This window comes from Dendroctonus ponderosae, unplaced genomic scaffold (genome assembly GCF_020466585.1).
Source record: "Dendroctonus ponderosae isolate FM_Combo_2020 unplaced genomic scaffold, Dpon_F_20191213v2 Dpon_F_20191213_59, whole genome shotgun sequence".
Classification (NCBI taxonomy): Eukaryota; Metazoa; Arthropoda; class Insecta; order Coleoptera; family Curculionidae; genus Dendroctonus; species Dendroctonus ponderosae.
The window spans coordinates 31282-48548 of record NW_026018805.1 but is presented as its reverse complement, the minus strand read 5'-3'; the positions used below and the strand labels follow the sequence as shown (position 1 = coordinate 48548).

Below are 17267 nucleotides of genomic sequence, written 5' to 3'. Positions count from 1 at the left end.
AAACACAATTATTATGCCTTTAGCGACAATTTTGCATGTGGAGTTATGAAATATTGATACCTAAACCACGATTTAGCAGCAAATAGCTCCGGGAATCTCATTTTCGTTACGAGACTCGGTTTGTTTGTCTGAACGCGGCTTTATATCACAAAAAATTAATTATTTCTTTGTTGCAAAGCAAATGATTGTCTGCAAAAGCCTTAAATGTTTTGTTCAAATTTTTTGTCACTTTCCCGAAGCTCATCACTAATATCAATAATCATACAGCTTTAGTGATAGAAGTATTTTCGATTAATAGATTTCCACCCTGCAAAGGTCCAGTCCAGTTCCTTCCCTATTTCTATTGCATGTTCCGATATCTTAACTTAATTGAAAACCCCCGAACACACAACAATTCTAAACATGTCTTTGCATTGTCCATGAAAAATTGCCTCAATTTTCATTACGTCGCGCGATCAATCCATCCAGTTTCCTGCACGCCATCGCATTCATCTCGGGCATTCTCAAAGGAGAATTCTAAAAAATGACCGTCGAGGCTTCTGACGGAATTCGTTCAATTTTTCTATGTTATTCGGTTAGGATTCCACCCCCTGTTTCTATATGTCTTCATTTCGGTTCAGATCGGTATAAATATGCTATCGGCGTCTGTAGCCAGCTAAAGGCAGAGAAAAATTGAGTGAAAGTCCGCCACATGAGCGCCTAAGTCCAAAATCGAAGATAGTTTAATTCGTCGTTAATTAATTATCAATATCAAAGTTTAAAGCTTATAGTAGAAAACGCCTCAGCTACAGATAGGGATTGCAGATATTTTCGACCATTTCAAGACGAAATTGGTCATTTGCCCGGTACCCTAAATGGATTCTTTAATTAAGTAGCAAAGGAGAAACGATATGTCACAGACTCTGGGGATTAACAGCAAAAATAAATAAATACTGGCTTTATAGATGTGGTCAATTTATATCTAGGCAGGACTTTATTGGGTGAGCCAATGCAACGTCTTCACAGAGCGAGAGTTTTTAAAGCCAATTAATAGTCACAAAGTTAGTAATTGTGCAAAAATTCATTATTGTTTTACCGACTCAAAATTGGATCAGTAGTAATGCAGAATGTTGTTAAACAGCAGATGAAGGAAATTTTTGAGTGCATGAAAGCAAGAGAGTTTTCCAAAACAACAACTCCACCAGAGGTCGCACATCGTTGACTTGATGTATTGTAAATGACCGAAATAGCGTAAGTCTTCTGCGGTCGGCTTAATCCAAGAAAAATATATTATTGTGTTCGGGTTTCTTTATTTGGCGATATACAATAGAGAAAGTCAAATGTTATCAATTTTTCTCAGCTCCTCCCCGGAGAAAACTGATATTCTGACGTAATTCGGCCTCAATGCGGTTAAGTGGGCATAATAGTGAAATAATACTTTTATAATTTAGTGTGTTCGTTGTACAGGATGATCCATTTGTGTACAAGACCGCGAAGAATTATAGAGAAAAATATTGCAACTTTAAATTTTTTGACTGAACGAAATGTTGTTTTTTCTTCTGTTCTTGAATTTTTTTGCAGAAGCTTTCCATTATTGATAAGTAGTTGTTCTCATCTCTTCTATTTTCTCCTGCGTGTCTTCCACAACAGAATCGTAAACGGAAGTTTTCTTTCCAACTGCGTTTATTAATATAAACAATCCGTTCACCACCTCTTCCAATCTATTCACCTGTTTTAATTCTCTCGCAGCGCCATTTTAATTAAAGAAAACGCCATCGCAAAATTATTATTGTTGATTTTCATTTGTTACCGGCTGATTGCGCGACGCTGTTTCACTTTGTCGCGCTGCAATTGTTTCTCGCCGATTTCTAATTGTTTCTCTACGATTTCCAATTGTTCCGTTAATGATTCGGTTTTAAGTTCAAGTGTTTTCGATTCAAGCAGTACTCGATTTGTTTGCGCGACGCTGAATGATTGTTTTGATTGTGTGAGTCGAGTTGCGTTCGAATGGGTTTGTTTGATTAATATTGGCGAAAACTCGTGCCTCAAAGTTACTAAATGTTCAGTTGTTTCTTTGGCAAAGGAAAATCTGCTTTTTGCTTCCGCCTAATAAAAGCCATCATAAAAATAATGGAATATAATGATTAAATATCGGTTGCTTGACGATAAAAAGTTTGAAACGGAAATTCGGAGCATTATCCCCATTCAAGACATATTAAGAATTTTTCCGCAGTTTCTCTGGCAGCCGATTAATATTCGGCCCAAATGGCTCATAAAAACGGTGATTTACGGGCGCCGCTGTTGCCGATATTTTGCATTAAATACATTAAAATTAGCTTCAACTCCGCCATGGAGCCACAGGCGTAGAATCTACAATAACATGAAGTTCAATACCGTAAAACGAAAATATGTATTTTATTTTTATTCATATTGGTTAGGGCGTTTTTACGGAAAAATGTTCCTTAGTCCTTTATTAACATTCTCTAAGGTTTTCAAAACCATTGATTCTTTTAGGAACAAAATATTCTTACTGTACAGAGTGTTCGAATTATGCAACTGTACTTTAGTGCTGCAATGTGAGTTTTTTTTAAGCCAACTTGTTTTTATTTTTTCAATTTTTGTTTCTTCACTCAATGAAGAACGTAGTATATTATAAAAGATTCATTCACATGCAAAAGATCCTGGCAAATTCAGCTTTTGGTGGTATTTCAGGACATTGGGAAACAATTATAGCTAAAATGAAACTGCCATACGTGGCTTTAACACCTCTGAAGATGCAAGCAACTCATACTGACGAAACGTCAGGAAGAATCTTTTTACACGTCGACCTAAAAGCACGAAAAACTCGCCAGTTTTGAGCACTTGGCAAAGACCAACTTTTTCTTATGAATAAAGTGTTTAAGAAAATCTGATAAATTTGATGATTTAAAAAATGTTTCCCAAAAGTGCCTCTATTGAATTTAAACAATAGTTTTAAAAAGAAACTAGAAAATTGTCTTAGTTTGCATTTTGAGCTCCGTCATTATAATATGGCCAATTAAAGTAAAGAGTTTACTTGATTGTTAACGAAGAAAGTGTAAAATTTGCATTTGAGAAAAATTGGATTCACTCAATTGAGTTCGATTAAAATGATAGTATATTGTTTTTAAAACTCTCTTTTTATGATAAATTAAACCAAATTTGGTGTACATTTCAACTGAAATGGTCTAATTTTGCAATCAAGCCGGACTTGGTAATTATGCCAGAGTTAAAATAAATCGCCAAAACTTGAGTATCTTCCAAAAATGTACAATTTTTGTCTTCTGAATCTGAACAAATGGATTATTAGGAAAATAGGCCATACATTGAGTTTCATGCAAATGAACTAAGCAATCGTGAAATTGACAAAATAAGTAATTTGCACCAAAAGTGCACATCATTTCCCCAACAAAACCATTTGGACTCAAACAGACTTTAGAAAATAGACTTAAGTTTTATGATGATTTTGACTATAAAATTAGCTAACATTTCTTATTGGTGGTGAATGGCTGGGATACGCCACTGGGAGGTAAGACGTTTCAGTTTGTAGTTTTTATAGTCGGAATCGTCGTTCGGCCGGAAAATTGAATGATTTTCCAAATTGGCCCGTTCAAACACAGATTCGAAAGCGCGGAGCGGTTTTTCTTATTTCGAATTAATGGGGGATTTCCCCGCGGTTTGTATAATGCCTCTTCAATTCCCGTTATTGTTTCAATTATAGGAAATCCAACCCTCCGAAGGAAATCGCCTCTTTTTATAATAAAACCCTCATCATCATCTGACGAATTATGGATCTGTATGTGTATCATAGTTCAAAAGAATCTTATTTCTGCTGCCACTGAAAGCCGTCTACTTGCGGTTCATATTCGACAAAAATTAGATTATCCCAGCTGTTGAGGCCCCGTTTAATTGTACCATAAACTCAATTCAATAATGTGCAGCACTCAAATATAACACGCATTGCAAATGAGCCATACAAGAGAAAAATTGGGACCCGAACCTTTGTGTGCCGAGAAGTGGCCACATTATTACCCAGAACTGTTAATTATGTCATTATTATTAACATACAAGAGGTAAGAAAGGCATAAGTGGACCTCGGCGCACTACATGCGGGTTCATTTTGCAGACTGAAACGCCTAATTAGTAATTAACGGAAACTGAAAGGGCCACCTGTGAACTGTTATCGTCTTTGACTTTATCCAATGCAGACGAGAAACGTGACTTGATTGTCCCTGCTATGCAGTTCGGGGCGCAACCTTAGACAAATAAATCAGCAAAATTGTAAGGCATTTGCCAGAACGTAAATTGACGATTTTTCAAGCGGAAAATCGGCCCATGGATAGACAAAGAGTGATCAAGATGAGTTCCAATGTGTTATTTATTGTCGTCTATGGAAAAGTGCAGGTGCTCTTGGATTTTATGAATATCAAGGAATTTCATCAAGTTTGTGCCAGTATGTATGTGTTTCCAACTGTGGAAGCTTGATTGAAACTGAAATGTTTGAAGCTTGAAAACAGCAGAAGAAGTAAATGCAGGAAGATGCCGGCTTTCGGCTTAAAGCGTTTTTAAACGACTGATATATTTTTTTTTATATATAGAGTCAGGCCTCGCATGAAATTTATCATTTTGCAATGAAGGATTTTTTCAAAAAACCCTCCAACCGCGTTAAACTAAGAAAGAGGTTCGACATTCGATTTTTGTTCGAAAAATGCCAATTCTCTCATTTTGTTTGTTGCAAAAAAGTGGCGTTATGTTTGGAACGCTGATAGCCGATTCTTTTTGTGGGGAAACTGTCACTATTTACTAACTGCACTTTCCTATGGCGACTGATTTTTTTTACCTCATCGAGTCGTGCAAAGACGAAAGCTTTTTCTCTAATAGTTCGTGAAATATGACCAAAAAACCGGCGCAATTTCTTAGCGGATAAACCAATTTTTCTCAAACCGCGTAAATAAAAAACACACCTTGAAATTTGTCTTTTTGTGTGAAAACTGCAAATATTTCTAATGGCAATTTAGTGGTGAATAAATGGGCGCGATAGCTCAATTTGTCCCAAAGGTATAAGCGAAAAAGTGGTCATATTTGAAACGATGGAATATCTTGTTCGTTTTTGAGTAATATAACAAAATTTGCTCTTTGTTAGAGAAAAACACGTTAAAAATTCGCCTTTTGTGTGAAAACTTTCAACGTTTCCCAAGTGATGTTTCACTTGATGAATGGGTTATTTAATTTTCAGTGCCGTTCAGATATGCGGAAGAAATCAACACGCACAAAATATAGGCTGTGATATCAAGATCATGAAGTTTAAACGAAATTTCCTGTCAAACAGTGCAAGGCAAAGCAAAAAAATCTGAAAGCTTTAAAGTAGCAGAGAGACCTGCATGAAATTCAATCGAAAATAGCTTAGGAAGAATTTAAAAACAGCTGGCGCTGAAGTCAAATTGGGAGTTAAATTTTGAATGCTTTGAAAATTGTGTACAATAATGTAGATAAACTATTAGGAACTTTTTTTGGAGCAATTAAAGTTGAAATAGAATGATTTTGGTGTTTAATTGAGCAAAAAATCGATGGTTCAATTTTGCGAAAATTGGGTATGAACATTCAACAATCTTTTTGTCGATCGAGAATGTATCTGGCTTGAAAACAAGTTTGTTTACGACTCTCCTGACTCAAACATTTAGGCAATTTAGAACCTTCAACGGCATTGTCCATTGAAACTCCCAGAACTCGAAGTTCCATCGTGGAACCATAGCCACGATCCGTGAACTATAACTGTAGACATTAGCTCGAAGAAGGACTTCCTCAGGATACGGATTTGCAAACGTCGCTCTATTAGCCCGCTCGGGTTTTCAGCAGAAATGAAATATCGCCTCAATTCCCGTCCTGCCGTCTTTTGTTGAAATCTTGAGGTGACATGCAGGAAGCAATTATTACTAGAGTTCTATTCGAATTTTCGCATCAGGATGGTTATCTGGAAGTTATCCCATTCAGGAATATCTCAAGATTATCGTCGTCGCGTCCTGCTAAGCGGAGTTATGGCTAATTTTAATGTTTTCCATTGTGCTCCGCAGTGAATTATTACTCGGTAATGCAGTCACCAGTTTGTAATTTTGAAAATGCCATTTAGCTCATATTTCTTAAATGCTTCCCAGTGGCATGTCCCGAAGCATTTGCGAATTCTCGAAATACAGCAGCGAATTTCTTCGCATACTATCTATAATCGGCAATTACCAGAGCAGGTCCTACTTTAATCTTTCGAACGGTTTTTTTAATGCGAAAAATGGCTTGCGGGCGCGTACAGTTAAATTTTCTTGGATGGATTTTTTAATATAATAATTTCGATAATTTATACTGCGTTTCCTCGGTCGCGAGTCGGTTCGTTCGATTTAAATTAGCAATTTTTCGCTATAAAGGGGATTAAATCGCTATTTTTTATGCACCGATATTAAAAGGAGCACGGGTTTTTCCCTTAATTGGGATATTTATCAATTTTTGCAATAAATAAGTTCGGTTTTCTTAGATTTTTCCATCGCGTAAAATGAGCCCCTAATGCCTCCGGTGATTAATATGAAAGGAAATAATTATGGCGAATGAATAAAAAATGGATTCAAATTTATCAAAGTACATCAAGCCGATTAATTACCATCAAGCATAAGTTTTATGCCACATTATTGAATTCAACAGTTTTCCATTGTCAGATAAATGCAAGAATGGCCGTTCTTTTCCGTATAAATACTTTAAGAAAAGCCCAAAGAACTTGCAGAAAAATACATATCGATAGAAGACTTAGAAATTAGTGCTCGGAATTTTTTTAAATTTGAAATTCGAATACTCGTTTAGTGGTTTATTCGAATAGTCGAATATCTAAACGAATATTCGAATACTCGAATAATCCAATGTTCGAATATTCGAGTATTCTAATAGTCGAAGTGAAAGGGTAAATTTTGTATGTATTTTATTATTAAAAAATGTCTGTTCTATGAGTTTTGATTTTCAGTCATCATAAGAAAGTGTTCAAGAATTTTTTAAAATTGTAACTTGTTTTTGCGGATTTTCAAGCAGATCGGCACATTTATTTACATAAGAGCTTTGGAAAGCATAGCAGATTTGGAAAATCACTTTTGAATCACGTCTGTAGAACAAAGTCTGCTTTAAGTTGAAACGTTTCAACTTTCAGCTTAATTATCAGATAATTCTCAGCAATTTTTTAAAATAGGGTCTTGTTTTCGAGAGGGTTTTTGCAGGCCGGATTTTAGCATTAATTTCTTCTGCAACCTGCGAACTGAGAAAGTCAATTTTTTCCAATTTTATAAACTGGCATTTGATTGATGAGGTGGTTTTTGCAGGCTGAAGTTTGGCATTTATTTGTTCCAAAGCTAACAAACTAAAAACGTTGCATTTATGTGTAATTTGTAGGGCCAAAACTGTTCTACTGGTACCAAAACTTTTTATTTTCATAATTCGGACATTTTCAAGAATTTTTAAGTTGGCAGAGGCTTTTGCGGATATTTAATCAAGTCGTAGTTTCACATTTGTTTACACAAAAACTTGCAAATTAAAAAAATATTGTTTGCATCACATTTGTAGGGCAGAGTCTGCTCTATAAGTGAAAAACGTTTGAATTGTCAGTCATAATCAAGCAATTTTCAAGAATTTTTCAAAATCTGTATCTTGTGAAGTGAGAACGTCAACTATGGATGCATTTTGTAGGCAAAATTCCTTCTGTGGGTGAACAAAATTCCAATTTTCAATCACACTTAGGACATTTGTGATAATTTTGTAAAATTGCGTTTACGACAGAAACTAAAGAACTGAGAAAGTCGCTTTTGTATAAATTTGGGAGGGCAAAGCTTGTTCTACAAGTGCCAAAAGTTTTTTTTTATTATAAGTCATCATAATGCAATATTCAAGAATTTTTTAGTTGCAATTGGTTTTTGCGGATATTTCAGGAGGCAGTAGTTAAAAATGTATTAACTGATGAACTTGCGAAGCTACAGACTCACCATTGTATAAATTTGATAAGACAAGGTGTGTTCTGTAAGTGGAAAATATTTTCAACTTTGAATAAGCCTCAAGAAAATGTCATCAATTTTTTTAGAAATTTGCTTCAATTTTGCGCTTCTCTTCTATGCAAGTCGCAGTTTATTCAATTGTTTCCTGAGAAAAATTCCCAGTCAAGGTTGGGATTCAGTTTTCGGTCAATTTTGTAGGAAATACTCCGTTTTATAAGTGGCACAAGTTTCTATTTTCAGTCTATTTCCCATTTTTTTTCAAATTTGGTATCTATTTTCTCGCAAATTCTATGAGTGAAAAACGTTTTGACATTGCCTGATCCTCAGGGAATTTTAAATGAATTTGGTTAGAACGTTGCTTGCATTTTGTGCTGTACTCATGCTGGGCGCAGTTTACAAGTTTTTTCACAGTTACTTACAGTTATTTCTTCAGAAACCACTCAAGTTAAGGACTGACTTTTGTATGAATTTTGTAGCAGTTTTATAATTGACAAAATGTCGATTTCCAGGCATCTTCAGGCTATTTTAAATTTGCGTTTGAATTTTGTGGTTGCTTATATTCATCTTTGTTTTTAATGAGCTTAGTGCAATGGAATTTAAGAGGATTAAAGGAGAAACTTAAACAGATTTTAAGTTTATTTCATCCAAGCTGGGTAAAGTCTAGTCACTGCCACTGTTCAGATTAATCAGCACAAAGCCATTTTTATATGAAAATCCATTCCGCCTAATATAATCGGCAAATGTCAGCCGATTCACCGATCCAAAAATACCAAAAATAAAAGATCTTTAACGATACGTGGTTTTATTGCATCATTCCGCATAGGTTTATCGGAAACATGAAAATGTCAGTGCATTTCACTTTTCCAGCAGTTCGAAACCACTACATGACATTTTGGTTTAAATTCAATCTCTTCGGTTCCATAGTTTATAACCGCATGCTTTCTCAGCCCTCAAACCGGCTCAAACTATCCATTATTTCACCCTTTTCGATAACCCTTCGACAGATGCGGCACGCGCCACTATACCTGTTGAAACTTGCTCCCTTCTAAGCGATGGTCATTCGCACCCCGGGGAACTCGTGACCTCAACCCTTCCCGAAACTGACCCATTTCTTAAGTGGAAAAAAACACTCGCCCCTCTTTTTCGTGGGAACTTGAGGAAGTCGAAGCGATTTTCATCCGGACGGAGAGTGTAAAGAATATTGATTGGATAATTCTGCATTTTACTTATTAGTCAAGTCCTCAGCGGATTTTTTTGCCATTCACGTTGAGTTTTTTAATTTGCAGAAATTGCTGACGCTTCATCCACCTCTATTCTCCCCCGATTCACTAACGGTCAATGAAAGTGGGACATTATTAGCCTTGGCTGGACCAAATGGTGTTCTAGTGGTGCAGTTGCCTCCCAGGTGTCCTCCTTATGGAGCCTTCGAAAGCAACAAGGAGCTAATCTATTGCAGGTAAGCATGCTTTGGACCACAGCGGACATTTCCGATTCACCCTAAAATATTCACCAAATAGAACCGAACGTCCGTAACAAATCCAGGCCACTCTCGTTTGGTCTTTGCCGATAAAAATTCGGCGACCATTTTAAATTAAAAATTAACCGAGCTCGTGTTTGAGCAGCCCGTCGAAAATCGGAATTTTATCGCGTTTTTTCTGATATTTATTGTATTTGTTCTTCGTCTAATGGTTATGGAAAATGGGTTGTGTCCGCTCCGATATTACGAGAAAACGCCATTAAATTTGTATTTGTGAGTTGTGGCAAGGGTCGCGATGTAAATCATCAGATACCGATCTCATTGCTCGGTTTTTTTTGATGATGTTTTCTGGTCACTTCCGAATGTTTTACTTTTAAAATTGTATAATCTGAGATTTGTGTTTTTGCTAAAATTTCATCTGATCATATTGGTTAGTCCATCTGGAGATTGATCTATTTAGAACGAAAGGCTGCATGTTATTACGCAAATTCAGTCCCAAAATGACTGAATTGTTGAGCATATAGATAAAAACTGAATTTATTTCCAATGAGAGTAACATTAAAGCAAATATGTAGTCGATGTCAGAGTAAAACCGTGCTACTAATTTATAAACCATTACGGTTAAATTATTTATGTATTTTTCCCATAAACCCTTCTGCTAAGTCAACTTTTAAGGATTATTAAGAGTGATTTAATTAAAGAAGATTAAATCAAGGTGTCGTCCGCACTGTCGCGAGAGGAAAACTAACTTTTATTTATCGCTATGCCGTGTTCAAACTTTACCATTAACATTTCAACTCTTATTTTAAGGACAGGGAGCATTTTTATTGTGGCACAGTGGAAAATTCTGAAACAATAATGATTTGGGCACAAATATTGAACAGTTTTCCAGGGGCAGTTCAAATTTAAACGTAAATTCTCTTAACGCATCTTCATCATATGAATTGCGTTTGATCGCAAAAACAACTTGTACATAATTGGAAACAGATTTATTTGTACTTAATATTTCTGGTAGGGTATGAAGATGCATTTATGATTCTCTTATGGAAAACGCAGCTTTTTTTAGTGCACTGAGTATTGTCTGAAGGTTTGCGTCAGAAAAGCAACGACACTAAGAATTATTTATTATAAATATCCAGGGTGTTTGGAGGGTTGTTGTTGTAAATGTATATGAAATATTTTCTAAGACGATTCTCGATTTTAAAATTATATAAAAAGTTTCTCTAAACATACATTAAAGGAGGACTTTAGGCAGGAAGAACTCCGAAGATGCTTCTTTCGCAATATGTTGTAAACAGCTAAACCCCAAACTTTCTCACGTTACTCCAAACGTTCGGACGTATTTCGAAAAGAAAATGTTAATTCAGACACAGTGAATTGTGTTTGTGTTTTTTTATTTAACAATATTTCCTAAACCGTTAAACAATTAATTTTATAACTTTCGTCCAAACATCAGGAAATATTTAGAAAAAAATATATCAGCTGGAATTTTAGCTCTTTTCTGAACACACTGCATAGCCCGTAATAGCGACACATCAAATTGGGTGTAAGTTTGTATGGATTGCATTAGGATTGAACCGGAAATTTCTCATTAGAAAAAAGTTGACATCGGCGAATTGTTTAATTTTTTCACGAAATTAAGTGTAAACCGGCAAGTTATTATCGAAATTAAACCGGTATTTTAAGGCGTTATCCCAAAAGCCGCAACACATAAATTGACAAAGTGAACCGAACGTTGGAGGTGCGAATCGGAGGGTGAACTTCGGTAAACTCAGGTAATACAGGGCGCTATATAGATAGATTAATTAATGAATAAATAATCAGGTGTTGATTATAAGATACACAGTCGGGGAGGTTTTCGGTATTTTCCCTTGTTTTCCCTCAGGTTCATTATGAATAAGCCACCGAGAATTGACAGGTTACTTTAGGACTTATTCGGGTAACTGGTTTGTCCAGGATTAATAAGTTTTGGCGAGTTTACAACCAGCGGCGAATTTTGTACGTGCAAAGAATATGTTTTGAGAACTGCATGTGAAGAACGTAATTTTACTGTTTCAAAGCTCAAGCTTTAGCTGGCAATTTGAAAGTAATGCTAAATTTTGCAAAAAAAGTTTGGTGTGAAAATAATCTACAAGAGATTTATGATATTTTTTCCTTCCTGTATTTTTTAACTAAATTTATTTTTCCTTTTCGCCTTTACTTCCCAAATAAACAGCACGACAAAATAAGCGTTACACAGCCAAATTTGTCTCAACTTTGGTAGTGGATAAATCCTGATCGCTTAGAGCGATTCGCTTTCTGTTTTAAGCGTTATCAAGCCGCATCAAGCATTTGTTTTTTTGTCAAGTGTTTTAATAAAAGCTACGCATTTCAGATCAATTTTCTACAGGGTTGCAAATAAAAAATTGCAAAATTTTTCAAAGTTTGGCATGCTTCTAGTTGCACGAAAAAGTGTATTTTTTGGTTCCCGATACCATAAGTTTAGAGATAAACCAAACATCTCAGAACGGTTTTTGATTTTTTTGGCCATCACTTCTATTTACAGGGTGATCTGAAAAAATCAACTTTTGGTCTTGCAACAATAACTTTTCTGCTCTTGGTCCGAGTTTCACGATCTAGAGCGCAGTTTGAAGCTCTTCATAGATAATTTTCGATAGAGAGAAGAGAAAATCGATATAAGGGGTTGTGCAAAATTATCCTTCTTTCTCATAGTTGTAATTTCCATCGTTTTCACCTCTTTCATCTAACGTAGTTTCTTTCCAAACTGTATTCACTTTCAGCCATCTCATTATCCAAGTTACTGCCGTTTTGTGTTTTTTCTTCAATTATGCCACTTGAATTATTTTTTGCGCTGCTATAGTCATCGTGTTTCAATTAATTGTTTAAAGCAACATTATCACAGTATTTTTGTATATTATCTCTTTTAATTATTTGAATTATTGGTTTTACCTTCCGTAAGGACTTTGTTAAAAATGGTCTCGCTTCTTGAACTCTGATTCGTTCTAAAAAAGTCACTTTCTCGGTGTTACTAAAAATAAACTATCAAAAAAATTAAAACTTTTAATAATAGTCGCTATATTCATTGTAACTTCTATGCAAGGCAAACAAATGTAAATAATTTCTTTATGTCCTGAGCCTGATTGTTTCGTTTCCACCGCATTACAGTGTAAATTTCGAACTTAATATGGAACAAAAGTCGAACTGGGATATCTTAGCGCTATAAGCGTTTCGACTTATTTATGAAAATCTACGTACAAACATGCAAAACAGGAGTTCCAGAAATGGCCATTAAGACAAGACATAACTTTGGACTGTAGATATAAAGCCAGCGTTTAAATCCAGTGGCAAATACCCGCGGCCACGATTCTTTTCGCCCATTAAAACAATATAATAATCCTAATAATGGCTCTTTAGTTAAGCCCTACACCGAACTTGAACAGTTTCGACTTGCCGGATTCCGTTATGCATATTCAAAGGGATAAGTTTGTGACGGTGCTCACCCTAGATAGTGTTTTTGTTTAGTTTTCTTATTGTTCCGTTTTACATATTCTGCTCTCTAATTGACTTGGCTGGAAATTGTTACTGCAATATTAAATTTCTTCCAGCTCCATCAATATCTTGATTATTTTCATTGCACACTGTGTGTGTGTATCCTCTTCAGCTACACTTCAGGAACGTAGTGATATAATCTGTTTTTGTCATACATTTACGTCGAATGTCTCACATGAAGGATTAGCGAGTCTTACGGCATACTACCTAAAAATTGATATTCAAGTCCATTTCTCCATTTCCAGCACATATGCAGAAAAAAGGTTTCCAAGGGATAATTAAGAATATAGGGAAAGCTGAACCTCTGGCCGTTCAAGCCCTTTGAAAAATGCCCGAATTTATCACGTTTAATTTGTATACTAATGTGTGTGCACGTGAGCGCTTTTTTAATTGCCGATATGTGCGGGGGATGAGGTTGCTCGAAAGGGGATGGGGTCAGGATACACGGTTTTGCTTTATATGGTGTATTTGTAATATTGTTAGAGGGTGGTAACTGAAAGAATTAATATGGAATGGGTTTGGGCGCTTCGTTAAATATTCCGGATAGGATGAAGCAATTAAGAAAACTTCACTTAATTCCTCGGTATATTTCCATTGCACTAAGCTCATTAAATCCCTAAAAGCAAAGATGAATATTTTCCAAGCGACTTAATCACACCACCCCAAAGAGCGTTTGCATGTTAAGGACGTTGTAAATAAATGCCTTTTAACGAAGGCTGGATGCATTTAATCAAAAAAACGGGAAACAGATCAACGCATAATGGAAAAATCAATGTCTACTGATACCATTTTCAAATACATTTTTGGCTTTCAGCCCTGTTTGGTTTTTTAAATTGGTATTTAAAAAACCGCTTTTATCTAATATATTAATTTCAACAAAACATTTATAAAAATGATTAATTTGTTAAATATGTATTTGTAATAAATGTTTGTTTGAGAAATTAACTAGTACTTCCATCTATGGATGTGCATGAATAAAATGTAAACAAAGTGGCAGTTATTGTAATGTTTTTTAGGGGAGCAAAATCGGAACAATTAAAAGCGCATTCGGAAGCTTCTCAAAAATTGTCTGAAGATGGCTGAAAATCGAAATTTTTTCCACAAATGGAATGCACTTTGCCCCGCCAAAATAAATACCAAACTTACGCCAGGATAAGCAACTACAAAATTCAACGACATTCAATGACTGGAAATCTACATTTTGTCAATTATAAAACGGCTACAAACTTAATTCAAAAGTCAGTCCCTAATTTGAGTGGTTTCTGAGAAAATAACTGTAAATAACTGTGAAAAAACTTGTAAACTGCCCCTGGCATGAGCACAGCACAAAATGCAAGCAACGTTCTAATAAAAATCGTTGAAAATTTCCTGAGGATCAGGCAATGTCGAAACGTTTTTCACTCATAGAACACATCTGGTCCTAAAGCAACTTCAAAATCAAAGAATTGAAACATTTTTCTCAAAAACCTTTTGCAACTTTGAGAAATTCTTTGAGATTCTTGAGAATATTGCATCATGATGACTTTAAATCAAAACTTCATACAAAAGCGACTCTCTCAGTTCTTTAGTTTCTGATTAAAGAAATGTCAAATTGCGGCCTGCTAAAACACGGTCGTAAAGTAAACGCAATTTTACAAAATTATCAAAATTTTTTTAAGCGTGATTGAAAATTGGAAGTTTGTTCACATATAGAAGGGATTTTCCCTACAAAATGCATCCATAGTTGACTTTCTCAGTCTCACTCTACAAGTTACAGAGAAAATAAATGCTAAAAACCACCACGAAAACCAGACGTAATTTTGAAAAATTCCTGAAAATTGCCTGATTATGACTGGGAATTGAAACGTTTTCCACTTATAGAGCGGACTTTGTCCTACAAATGTGTTGCAAAAACTATTTTTTTAATTTGCAAATTCTTGTGCAAATAAATGCAACGACTTGATTAAATAGCCCCAAAAATCTTACAACTTTAAAAATTCTTGAAAATGTCCGAATGAACAGTTTTGACCCTAAAAATTACACACAAAAGCAAAATTTTGCAAAATTGTCAAAAATTTCCTGATTATTTCTGAAAATCGAAATTTTGTTCGCTTAGAAAACGGTTTTCGTTATACAAAATACACCCGAAATTGACTCTCTCGCTTCGCAAGTTACGGAGCGAATACATACTAAACTGCGTCCTGCAAAAGCCACCTCGAAAAAAAAATTAAAATTGTGTGACAATTTTTCAAAAGCGAAACGTTTGTTTCTTATGGGACTTTCCGCAGCAAAATACATACAAAAACGACTCACTTCGTGAGTTACTTAGTATGCTGATAAATGCGATACTCCGGCCTGTAAAGTCACCTCGCAATCCAAACGAAATTTTCGAAAATCCTCAAAAATTGCTTGATCAGGTGGAAATTAATACTAAACTCGTGAAAAACCACCACGAAAACCAGAAGCAAGATTGAAAATGTTTTGAAAAATGCTTGATGATGTCTGAAATTTTTCTTCTATGTAGAGCAAAATTTGCTTTACAAATGCGTACATAAAAGTGATTTCCTAAAGCAGAAATTTCCAGAGCAATTAATTGTGCAAATCGACTGAATAACTTGATGAAATTTTAAAAAATTGTCTGAATTTTCTCTTCTAAACTTGTTTTTGGTAGTTATTAACACAAGCGGCATCGATGTTGGATAAAGTCCTCCCTGTATATTTCCGATTAATCGCAAAATAAACGATTGGGCTCGGGCCAGTTAAAGTAACGTACTAATAATTAAATACCCATTGCCTGGTTGTCATCAAACATATTTCTTTCCAAATGGTTCGTACATCTTTTGTCACTGTGTAAAATATTCAGTTAGACTCCATCACGTTTGGCGATCGTAAAACGAATGCGAATCGCAAATGGCTTTGCGACATGCAAGTATTTCTCAAGCATTCTTTGCTCTGAACAGTGGTGAATTGAGCAAACTGGTTTAAAACAGCCACTAAAAGTGACCCCATTTGGTTCTTCATTCAGGAGAGTTGATCTCGTTTTTACAGCTTAGCTAGTTTTGTTTGTTCTTACTGTGCTTAATTGCTTAAGAAAATAATATAAATGTTGCACAATTGAACAGTGTATGATTGCCATTTGTTTAAAACGCAGGGAATACGGAAAGTGGATTGAGTCCTGTCCTGTCGCGAAACAGCATACATCATCTCTTTCCCGTGGCGCTTAAGCCATCAACTATCGTAAGATATTGAAGAAGAAACTTAAGACTTACGTTCTAGGGCAGGTATATCGTTTGAGTACGTATATCACATTTCCCATGGGATGAAATGCGACTTTCGGGCTATTTCTCTGGAATAGTTTTAGTGAATAATCATGTTTTTGGATGAACTGGAACGTGAACCGGAATCTTATGACCAAAACTCTTCGTGCAGACCCCAAAACTGCCAGCTGTTGTTTTTATTGACAGTTGCCTCGGCCCACTTCTAAATGAGCTTCGACTTTTTGCCGCTGCTCCTAAAACTCGTTTTTGTTTTTTTTTCATATTTTTCAACGACGAGACCCAAATAAAATATTCATCCCTTTAAACAACTACCGCCCGAAAAGTAAGATTTATCGACGGAGGTAGCGGTCAGCTACATCGGAAAACAAAAGGGTTGTTTTTAGAATTAGAGGGTGGTTTTTTACGACTCCGGAAACGGCCGGGGGATGAGGGTTGCGGCCGCAAAGGCTTTCTTTTGTTTTTGCCGGTAGTGTATCGATGATTTAATGGGGAGAATGGAGAAATGACGGCTAATTCTGAGGGGTGAGTTTTTGTATGGATTTTCAAGAGGGCTGAATTCGGATGTTGCCCAGTGGTTTCGTCGAATTTATCTCAATGCAAAAGTATTGCCAGTCAATTTAATCCGCAATCTAGTGTTTTGGGTTAGTTTTTCCACGTGTTGCGTTGAAAAACTCTTGACCCAAACTAACGGAAAAATAATGGTGCTCGACTGAAACGCGACAGGAAAATATTATTAGATAAGGCATTATCCTAAACAAGCTTGTAAAAGATATAGCATGCGACACCTTGCCGGATATCTGAAACTTCCAAAGTGCAATTAGGTACAACGGGTCTCGCTGCGATAAATTACGGCATATTTCTATACCAGCGTAAAGTTTAAATAACGTCACCGTAATGTATTCCGAACTTGTGCAATATAACACTTCGTATAATGTAGACAGTTTGGAAAATTTCGCCACTAATTTGTAAATTTCA

At 35.6% G+C, this 17267-nt stretch overlaps 1 protein-coding gene across 1 annotated transcript in view; it reads left to right on the top strand.

Moving 5' to 3' along the window:
• Positions 1-9242: 9242 nt before the first annotated feature.
• The window catches only part of LOC109544099 (nuclear pore complex protein Nup88), a gene marked incomplete at its 5' end in the record, with an annotated part of 21391 nt that continues 13366 nt past the window's right edge, over positions 9243-17267 (top strand). Inside the window, one exon of the mRNA XM_048667153.1 lies at positions 9243-9465. Coding sequence (XP_048523110.1) covers positions 9243-9465 — 223 coding nt within the window. The remainder of the gene's footprint in view (positions 9466-17267) is intronic.